Source organism: Aquarana catesbeiana, linkage group LG02 (assembly GCF_042186555.1).
Source record: "Aquarana catesbeiana isolate 2022-GZ linkage group LG02, ASM4218655v1, whole genome shotgun sequence".
NCBI classification, from domain to species: Eukaryota; Metazoa; Chordata; class Amphibia; order Anura; family Ranidae; genus Aquarana; species Aquarana catesbeiana.
Window position 1 is genome coordinate 418250009 of NC_133325.1, and position 11714 is coordinate 418261722.

The 11714-nt window shown below is 39.9% G+C and overlaps 1 protein-coding gene across 1 annotated transcript; it reads left to right on the forward strand.

Moving 5' to 3' along the window:
* The first annotated feature begins 2851 nt into the window (after window positions 1-2851).
* LOC141127115 (uncharacterized) lies at window positions 2852-8907 on the forward strand. The gene is made up of 3 exons (XM_073613316.1): window positions 2852-3404; window positions 4464-4841; window positions 8902-8907. The coding sequence occupies exons 1-3, from the start codon at window positions 2979-2981 to the stop codon at window positions 8905-8907; spliced, it is 810 nt and encodes a 269-aa protein (XP_073469417.1). The 5' UTR covers window positions 2852-2978.
* The last annotated feature ends 2807 nt before the right edge of the window (window positions 8908-11714 follow it).

The window sequence follows — 11714 nt, forward strand, 5'->3', positions numbered from 1 at the left end:
AGATGTTTTGGGTAGAATCTAAACACTTTTGACGTCCATAAACATCTATCATGTTCTTCATTTCCTGCTGCATGATTATGTCCAAATTATTGTTTGTTTCTGTTTGTTAATAAAAAAAAAAAAAAAAATTAAACAAAAATTTTAAAAAATAATGAACAAAATTTTTCATAAAAAATAATGACCAAAAAAATGATAAAAAAATAATGATAAAAAAATGTAAAAAAAATAAAATAAAAACTAAATTTTATATAAATATTTATAAACAATTTTGTAAAAAAAATGATAGAAAAATTTTCAAAAAAAAATATTATCAAAAAATAATTACACACAAAATATCAAAAAAATATTAAAAAAATTAAAAAAAAATTTACATAAAGATTTTTAAGCAACAATTTTGTAAACCAATTGTTTATAATAAATAAAGAAACTTAAAATTAACATATTTTGTTAATGTTGAACTTTGTAAGTTCGTGGTTGTTATACAAGTTCACTTTTACAATATGCCTGTTTGTCAAAATAAAAAAACGCACAGGAATGTGCACATATAAAAACATTTTTGAAAAAAAACAATGTGTGTTTTTTTATTTCAGTGCTCAATACCACTATATTTGTTAAGTTGCTGTGGTTACATTGACAGTGTACTCTAAAATGTGTGTAGCTGAGACACAGCACAATATAATAGTTAGCTCAAAGTGAGATTGTCACCTCATGTTGCACATCAGGTTGGTTTGCACTAGTGGCAAAAATTAAAAAGATCAAGGCTATTTGCAAAGCTAGTAAACAGACAACAGTATTTCCTTGAAAATCTAATTTTATTAAGAAGTAAAATAATTAATCAGCAAGTAAAAAAGTAGTCCATATATTGTTCACTGACAAGACGGGCATTCTGGGAGCCCAAACCAGCACATGCACTTACCATAGCTGGCATCACAGCCTATTGAGCTGGTCGGGAAAAAGGCTCATCACTTTTCTCTGAGGCAATGTAGCCTCATCTGCCCCAAAGACAAAATGTATTACCTCAATATTGTCCAGAGCATTTTGAAAAATTAAGGTCCCTTTTTGTATACGATCCTAAAATTCAGTACGTATCATCACATTTCCGTCAGAGTGTCGTCCATTCATCCCAACATCCAAAAAAGGCTAAATTGTAATTATATGCTCCCTCACCCCCTCTGGTGGCACATTCCTAAACTTTAAGGGGGGGGGGGGGGAGTTGAATTGGTAGCTGGTTTTGACAAGTAAACCTCTACACTTCCATGAGAGCTAAATGCATGAAAAATTAAGTATTATTTTGCCTGACCATCCATCTTTAGAACATTGTCAGGCCAGTGGCCAGGTAAGAAGTGGGCAAATCCATAAATAAGAAGGCACATTGTTCAAATCTATACACATTTTGACATACATCGGACAAAATAATAACAATGTTCGTTAATTAGGATTATTCGTTATGATAAAGTTATAAACACAGGAAGTCAGCACAGCACAGGGATGGTGTGAGCCCCTCATAATGCTAAATTCATCATAACGAACGTATCATTTTGACCTTTTGAAGGTAATCTTGCAGGCCCTTGCACTACATGCTTTTGAGAATTTAGGCAGCAATCTTACCTAAAAAAATAAGGTATACTATGTATGTGTTTTTCAAAATCAGCAGATAGAGTAGTTATATTGGTTGACTGTTTTTTGGGTGTTTTTTTAGGGGGGGGGGGGGGATAAGTGTTTGCACAACCAAAAAGGGAATCTTGCACTCTGCATGAATTTAAAGGACAGGAATAAGATTGGGACACATTTTAGGGGGTGTTTGTGGTAAACCTAAAAATGAAGCCTAAAAAAATACAGTTTTAAGTTACTAGGCTAGGTGTGTGTGGGCCAAAGGTAGCATGCTGGGGAGGTTAGTGAAGGAAAATATGCATGTAGGCCACCAAAAATTTACAGCATGCATGAGGACAAAGAGGGCATTCATTCACAGCATATTACAAAAATGGGAAGGATGGAATAATAAATTTAGAAAATACTTTAGAAAAACACGAAGGTGATATTAAATCCAAAAAATTACACGAATATAGTCCTTCTGCAGGACTTGGATAATAGCACTACATGTCTCAGGAATAATCTCTCCCAGAGCCTTGTGAGAGATCCAAGTGGTAAACTTGATATCATGGGGACCCCTCCCTGTCGCCAAATATCGTAAGGTAGCTATGAGCTTTTGCTCTGCTCGAATAGCAGCCCTCATGCAGGTGTCCTGCTTCATGATATAGGGGGACAGCAAGGACAATAGTTGCTGAAAGCAGGAGTCCGTCATCCGGAGATAATTCAGAGAATCATTTGGATTATTCTCCTGCAGCTCACGCAGCAAGGGCATATGGCTAAATTGGTCACGATTAAGTAGCCAAGTTTTGGCCAAAATAATCCTCATCCTACTACTCTGACTATTCCTGGACCGGGCTAGAGTCACAGCAAGAACTGCAAGCCCATAAACAACACACTCTCTCCTAGGATTGCGTAACATGGCTGGTTGTCATACAATTTTACAAACGGTCGTAAACGCAAAGTAACGCACGAATCTGCACTGACCAAACGTATAATAATTAGAAATTAGCAGAGGGAGCCCGAAGCGTGACGCCGAAGAATTTAACGTCTTCTTTGGAAGTGTCATCCGTACGTTGTAACGTCACTACGTTCGTGATTGTTGACTAAACGTCAGACCGTCTGCATGCAATACAAGTTCAGAGAGACAAGGCCCTTTTTCCAAAAAAACAACGGGAAAGTTTGTACAAGGTCCGATCGTGTGTATGGTGCTTAACACACACCGAACAGAACGTCTTGCCACTGACCAGACAAAAGGATTACACGGGCCAATACACAGAAGATTTTGAAGAACTGAAGGTAAGCAGACCAGTACAATAGTTATAGGGTATTAATTGTTAGGTGTAGTTTGGCAACTGAACAATGCTGCATTTTTGATTATTACAGGAGCAATGGTGGACAAATTTACATCACCACATTTCCTGCCACAATTCATTGAAATGTACCGAGACCTTACATGTCTATGGAAAGTGCGCTCCAAAGACTACTCAGATCGTCAAAAACGTAAAGAAGCGTATACTAAATTAGTGGAACTATGCACTGTTGTGTATGCAAAAGCAGATATATCCTATGTGACCAAAAAAATAGCCAATCTGCGTACGATCTTCAAAAAAGAATTAAATAAAATTAATGAATCCAAAAGATCTGGTGCAGGTGCAGATGAAGTATATGTGCCACGCCTGTGGTATTTTGAGAGTCTACGTTTTCTGACTGACCAGGAGGAAGCACGACCCTCTGTGTCAAGTTTAGACAGTATCAGTGAGAATATTTCAGGAGATGAAGAAGATGGAACATTTGACGAAATGGCAGACAGTCAGGTAAAGTCATAATATTATGTTTTATTATACACATCTGAAACTAAAAATTGAAGAGAATACATCCAAAAATCAAAGCACATGTAACTTGGTAATTTTGTTTATTTAAAGAAAAATCTTACATGACATCTGTATTTAGTAATGAAATAATATATAAATGCAGCCACTCAAATTTACATAGCATTTAGATATTGTTTTGCCAATCTACTGCTCCAGGACCCAGAAAATAGTGCATATAATCAATGCGACTCTGGCGAGCGACTTGACTGGAGAGACGTGGTGGGGCACGGCCTAGGTTTAATAAGCCTTCGGTGTCATTACGCCACTCACCAGGCGTGACATCCCCAGACAAAGTATCTTCCCGGTCCAACTGGGATTGGGGCATGTAGGTGGAGCTAGTACGCCGTAAGAAATTGTGTAACACACAGCAACTATGGACTATTGTGTCAATTTTTGGGGGGGCTACATTTATTGCTGTATGAAATATTCTAAAACGGTTGGCCATAATACCGAACGCGTTTTCAACAACTCGTCTAGCACGAGATAACCTATAATTAAAAATTTTTTGCTCAGGTGTCAGGTTTTTGAGGGCAAAAGGTTTTAAAATATGCTCAGATAACGCAAACGCGTCATCGACAACAAATGAGAAGTTGAGACCTTCAACTGTGTCCTCTTGGGATGGGAGATGTAGAAGTCCATTTTTTAAGTGCTGGAAAAAAGAGGTCTTCTCTATTATTCCCCCATCCGAATTTCTGCCATTTTTCCCTATGTCAACAAAGATAAATTCATACTTGGCATTGACAATTGCCATTAGGACAATGCTAAAGTAGCCTTTATAATTGTAGAAGAATGAGCCAGAGTTTGCTGGGGGTATTATCCGAACATGTTTGCCGTCTATGGCACCACCACAGTTTGGAAAATTCCAATAGTCTTGAAATTGTTTGGCAGTTGATTTCCATTCCTCCACAGATGATGGCAGCTGTGCAAAGATAAAAATATATGTTACAAAAAAATGTAAGGCTTAATTGTCCAAAAATTATAACAATTGGCTTTATTATACAGGATCTATTTGGCAGTGAAACACAAACTGTCACATCACCACCAGTAAGCATTACCAAAAAGAGAAAGACAAAGCAAGATGCAACAGGCAACTTTCTACTACAAGCATCTGCAGCGTTAAATCAGAAGAAGGATGAATGTGATGACCTGGGTGCATTTGCAGCAAAGAAAATGCGCAGGATGTCAGAAGACCAAAAACAATTACTGGAACCATTACTCATTCAACTTCTTAATAAAGGGTTAAGGGGGGAGCTGACCACAAATACACACTTAGCTGAGCACAAAACCACACACCCACAATCATTGCAAACCACCCACCCACAATCATTGCAAACCACACACCCACAATCATTGCAAACCACACACCCACAATCATTGCAAGTACCTCAACAAATGCATCAGTGGCACGTACCATTCCCACAGCAGGATCGTCAACAAAGCAACTGGGGACATGATTATCAGTACACATCTTTGTGAATAACATACATTTGGTTTAAAATATGTTATGTTTGTCAGTTTGACATGTTATGAACTAGTTTGAGTTTACTGATATGTTTAGAGCTTTTAAAATCAAAGTTAAACAAAGCAAGCTGTACAGTGTTTGAGAGTTAAAAATAAAAGCAGTGTGTCATTACCTTTAGGTATTCCTCTTGCATGATCTTTATAATGGCTTGGCAGGTCTCTGGTATGATGCGGCCAAGTGACTGGGCAGAGATTCCGGTAGTGAACTTTAAATCTTCATAACTTCGGCCAGTTGCCAGAAAGCGAAGTGTTGCTACCAGTCTCTGCTCTGCTGGGATGCTTGGTCTTAAGACTGTGTCTTTTTTGGTAATAAGGGGTGACACTTTACTCAATAAGAGCTGAAAGGACTCATCAGGCATCCTCAGATAGTTCTGATAGTCATCTGGATTGTTTTCCTTGAGCTCTCGAACCAATCTCATATGAGAGAAGTCATCCCGGTTCTTCAGCCACTCTTTACTCCATAACCTTCGCCTTTTGATTATGGGTTCCTCTGCTTGTTGTATAGCCATCACTCCAAGCATGACTATGCCAATGGTCCTTTCATCCACATCCATATTGTAGGTAGAGGGTTCGTTCCGACGTCCGCACGAACGTATGTTGCTCCTCGTCAAACACAGGAAGCCACAGTGCAGAGGTCAAACACATTTTGACACTTCCTTTTATAAATGAAAAAAACGAACGAAAAAACGATACATTGCTGTTCATAAACGATTTAACGATTGAAAATCTTTACTTACCTGATGGCGTGATCATTTGCGGTCATTACCGAACGTTCTTTTTTCGAAAATGGGTTCGGCCGATTTTCTGTATAGTGTATGGCCAGCATTAGTTAAGACAGAGGGGTTATCCATTGCAGGTTATAAAAGGAGAGAGGATTGAAATGGCCAATAAAAGAAGTAGGGTGGGTAAAAGATTACCTTTTGTGTCCCAATATCATTAACACTCATTTCGAGTACATAATATTATTAAAAAACATTGGCACATATTAGGGGGAAATGTTCCTCAAATTCCTGAATTTATTAATCCTCCTTTTCCCTCTTATCGTAAGGGTAGGACCATACATATAATAATATATAATAATAGATTCGTTCAATCGGACCAACTTCAACAAAAATAAACAAATTTATTTTTTTTAGGACCACATAACCATGGATCATATCCATGCTTGAGTTGCATGCATTGCAACTCTATGATAAAAGGGAAATATTTCTCACATCCACATCGAGGTTATAACATAGAAATTGAATAGAAGTTATACATGCCAATCGTCATATGTTATCTAATATCTATATAATAAAATGTTTATGCGGTAGGTAAAGGAGAGAATAGCTAGGCACAAATATTCAATGAGGGATAAATTGACAAAACTGCCCCTTGTGAGACATTTTTTTTAAATGGAACACACTGGGGTTTTTTTACAATAGAGTGAATTTGCGAATGTGCGAATAAATCAGGGGTCTCCAAACTACGGCCCTCCAGCTGTTGCAGAACTACGCACCCCATGATGCATTGTAAAACTCTGACATTCGCAGACATGACTAGGCATGATGGGAATTGTAGTTCCTGAACAACTGGAGGGTAGTAGTTTATAGACCCCTGGAATAAATGGTTGCAAAATGGCTAAAACTGTGCAAATTAGCGTGAAAATTAATTTACTTTAGCGCTCGGGAAAAAATAATCACAAAATCGAATTCACTATAGGTCACAGACAACAGAGACCATCTAACTCAGTAGTTTGGATCGAAACACGGAATTGCACATGCTCTAAACATAAATATGTTTAGCGCATGATATGATAGCCTAAATGGTTCTTAAATATGTGGTATATTATTTATAGATAATCTGCTTTTAAACTACTGAAAAAATTGCTGTATAAACTGAAACATCATTGAAAGTCTGAGATTAGATAAATTCCCCTCTTTCTACAACTATGTACCAGCGCATGCTCAGACATGCAAAATAGTCACAGTTTAACTCCCATTCATTTTTTCAGAGCGCTATAGTAAATTTCCAAATTTGCGCATGGCTAAAAGCGTTTGCGAACGTGAAAATGTGTGTTATATAGCCAAATGCAAGTTTCAACCATTGCTTATGTATTTGTACAATTGTGACTTCCACAAAAAAATACATTTTAATTTTGAGATAAACTGTTTATTTTTCTAAAATAAATTGTCCTTGCTGGGTTTTTATGTTGCTTCTTCTTCATATTTTTTTTTTTTTTTTTTTAAGAATGCTAGTAATGTGTAATGTTTTCATGTTTTGGTAAAATATATTTTTCTCTGTCTTTCTCACTTGTTGCTCTCCATCTCACAAAAATCTAATCCGAAACTCCCATAGGTGTCTTCACAAACCACAAACAATATACCATTGCTGATGCAAATTTTAAGTCACAATTTTGTGTGTTGTTTAGTATTTCCAAATGATCATAATTTTACCATAAAAATGTGATATGTGAACCAACATCAGAAATCAAAATGTCATTCCCAAAATTCAGAGGGTAACATCACTATTCTACACTCACACACCAAAACCCACCAAATATCACAGAATAAATCAAGAAGCATAACTTCTGACTAATGTCATACCACCTATAGATATATGTCCAAAGAAATTCAGTGTTTATGTGTATTTATGGGTAGGAGGGCTCCACCACCATTGCAAATCGTCCATATGTTTTCCATGGGCAAGGACAATAATCAGCCATCAGATTTCCCCACCAGCACTATTTGCAGCCTCTTACCAAGCAAAAAGCAACAAAATATGAGATGGTTCAGCATGCTGACAGTAGTTTACCATCAAAACAAATGACATATGCCAGAAACAGGTTGTTCAATGGTTCTTTGGCCTTCCACAGTACATCTCTATTGATTAACTTATTGCACCACTAGGACTTAGAACTGTTTGACATCACAGAGATGCAGCCTCCATCCATAAGGCAGCACAGTGGCTAACAGGTTAGCACTTCTGCTTAGCGGCACTGGGGTTGTTGGTTCAAATTTCAAACATGCCATTTCATGTAGAGAAGTTGTCTGTTCTCCCTATGTTGTTAAACATGTCCCTACACAAATTATGCATAAATGTAGTATTTATGTGTAGGAGGGTTCACCACCATTGCAAATCGTGCCATATGTTTTCCATGGGCAAGGACAATAATCAGCCTTAAGAATTCCCCAACAGCACTAATTGCAGCCTCTTACCAAGCAAAAAGCAACAAAATTAGAGGTGGTTGTCTAGCAGCAAGCTGACAGTAATCAGCTATACCCAGCCTTTAAAACAGATGGCATATCACAGAAACAGGTTGTTCAATGGCTCTCCGACCTTTCACAGTACATCTGCATTGATTAGCTTATTGCACCCTGGGACTAAGGTCTGACTCCATCCATGTGGCAGCACAGTGTCTAACTGGTTAGTACTTCTAGCAAGCAGCACCGAAATTGTTGGTTCAAATCCCAAATATGCCTCTACCTGGCTAGAGGTTTGTATGTTCTTCCTCTATTGTGGTGTTAAAGTTTTTTTTTTCACTAGTGATTACATTTTTGAGGGGTTTCACATGATGGAAACCCAAGAAATTACATTATAAATCAAGCGACCGTGGGTTTGCACCAAATCTATAACTCTGTGTTTTGGGCCAGATATGGATGTATAAGTTTGGTGCGATCCTGCACACATATTTTAATGTTGTATGCTGATGATGAATGACGAATGTGCTTTGTCAACAATTTGTGTGAAGCAGCCCTCACAAAGTTGTCATTTCCTGTTTTGTACCCTCCCCATGCCCAACAACGTACAAGTTTAATTTTTGGTATCACTGATAATGGCCAGAGTCTTGGACATTTGTTATTTTTTAGGTTTACCCCGCACAGATATATATGCTGATGCATTCTTTAATTTGTAATGAGTGTGTGTTCCTTATGAACAGGTCTGAGCACTTGAGGCATACATGAAGAGACAGAATCAATTACACTGGTGGGTGTGTCCTTTACTGGGTGGGTGTAGGTGTGCTAGCAATCCTAGCTAGGTTATATAAAGGCCTACAGTTGTGGTGGTTGTTTGGCCTGAGAAGAGGCCAGAATCTTTGTTTGCAGTGCTTATATTGGTTTACAAATAGATATGTTTTTTGTTTTTTGGGGGGGTTGTGAATAATGTTTGACCCACACCCCACTAAGGCTGTACTTTGATGATTGCTTTATGTATTTGCTGGTATAATTTTGCATTAGATTTTGAGGGGAACTCCATGCCAAATTTTTTTTTTTAAATGGCGTGGGGTCCCCCCAAAATCCATACGAGACCCTTATCTGAGCATGCAGCCTGACAGGTCAGGATAGGGGGGGGATGAGCGAGCGCCCCCCTCCTGAACCGTACCAGGCCACATGTCATGGGACATCAGAAGGGGGTGGGGTCATCTGGTTATGTCACCGGATGGCCCCGTCCTTGCCTATATAACAGCTGTCAAAGCGAAGAGACAGCAGTTGGCTGGGAGGCCTCCCATCGAGGCAGAGCTTTGTTCATTTTTTCTATTTTTGGCATGGACAGTGGATGGACATCATAAGACACTTTTTTTTTCTTTTTTAATAAAAGAATTGTTAAAAGCTCTTCTTCTATGTCTCTTGTGATTTTTACATTTCTACACTTTTGGTGAATGATGTATCTGATACCCATTCACATGGGGGGGGATCTGGGGGCTCCCTTTTTAAAGGGGTTTTCAAGATTCTCATAAACCCCCCACCCGCAGACCCCGACATCCACAGCCCAGGGTTGTCGGGAAGAGGCTCTTGTCCCCATTAGCATGGGGACAACATCAGCATGGGGACAAGGAGTTTTGGGGTGGGGGGTGCAGAGCCTCCTCTGCCCCAAAGCACCCACCCCCCCATGTTGAGGGCATGTGGCCTGGTATGGTCCAGGTGGGGGACGTTCAGTCGTCACCCCCATCCTGATTTGCCGGGCTGTTTGCTTGGATAAGGGTCTGGTATGGATTTTTTTTTTTAATTTTGGCGTGGAGTTCCCCTTAAAATCCATACCAGACCCGAAGGGCCTGGTATGGACTGGGGGACCCTACGCCATTTTAAAAAAAAATGTTTTTATCTATATTGCTGGTAGGGATGAGCTTTGAGTTTGAGTCGAACCCATGTTCGACTCGAACATTGCCTGTTCGTTTGTTCGTTGAATTGCGAAAGTTATGGACTGTTCGCGCCAAATTGGAGTGGCGTGTCACAGCCCATAATTCCCTGCAGCATCGCAGTGCATTGCTGGCTGAGGATTGGCCAAGCATGCACTATGACCCGCATGCTTGGCCAATCACAGCGCCGTCTGTACAGAGAGCCCTAATTGGCCAAAGCCAGGGTGGCTTTGGCCAATTATGGCTCCGGGGGTTTAGCACATGCCCCACACTATATAAGGCCGCCTGCGTGATGGCCTTGTGTAGTGTGTTGCGGCGCCAGAGAGAGATAGACAGAGAGACAGTGTCAGTGTGTATATATACACTGTATTCAGTTTAGCTAGATCCGTTCCTGTTATTCTCTTCCTAATATACTGACAGGCAGGCAGGCAGGTGTTTTTATAGTATTTACAGTATTTACAGTTAGTGTGCTGTGTCCTTTGCACAATGTGCACCTAACGCTACCTGAAGACAATTGCTGGTGTTCCTCTGATCCTGCTAATACCACAGGCAGACAGCTGCAGTATTTACAGTTAGTGTACTGTGTCCTCTGCACAGTGTGCACCTAAAGCTACCTGAAAACAATTGCTGGTGTTCTTCTGATCCTATTAATACCACAGGCAGACAGCTGCAGTATTTACAGTTAGTGTACTGTGTCCTCTGCACAGTGTGCACCTAAAGCTACTTGAAGACAATTGCTGGTGTTCTTCTGATCCTATTAATACCACAGGCAGGCAGCTGCAGTATTTACAGTTAGTGTACTGTTTCCTTTGCACAGTGTGCACCTAAAGCTACCTGAAGACAATTGCTGGTGTTTTTCTGATCCTATTAATACCACAGGCAATACCACTGCTCCTTTAAAAACGATTGTTCATGTTCGTGTTCCATAGACTTAAATGGCATTCTCATCTTCTCTAAAACTTTTTTTTGCCTGCAATAGGTGAATGCCTAATAGCCAATGCCACATCAGCATGTACATAATACCTCCCTTGGGGTGTCAGAGGGAGTGGAAGATCATAAACATCCGGAAGAGGGGAACCCAAACATTAGCGGCTCCTTCAGGGGTAGGAAATAATGTTGTTTACTTATTTTTTTCCTTATTTTTCCCCACGCCAGTGGGCCATGATTAGGGATGCATGCACTGTCCTGTCAGCATGGAGGTGGGGCCTAGCACTCACCATCAGCAGCAGTCTTCAAGGGATCATTTACAGTCCGAAGAAACCCATGGACTTGTACGTGGCTAGGAGGAGGTGGCTGCAGATCATGTTGTCCTTAGTGACCCAGAGGACTCTGGACCGAATACCCCAGCAAACCTACGCTGCATGGCCTCCCTGATCCTGCAAAGCCTGCGGAAGTATCCTCGTATTCATGGTATCAAGGAGAGGGATCATTACTGGCTGGCAACCCTCCTTGATCCACATTACAAGGGTAGGGTTGCCGACCTTATCTTGCCGTTGCAGAGGGAGCAGTAGATGAAACATCTTCAGGAGGCCTTGCAGAAAGGTCTGTGCAACGTGTTCCCAGATACTGGGAGGTTACAAATTCCTGTTCCTGGACAACGTGTTGCTGAGGCTTCG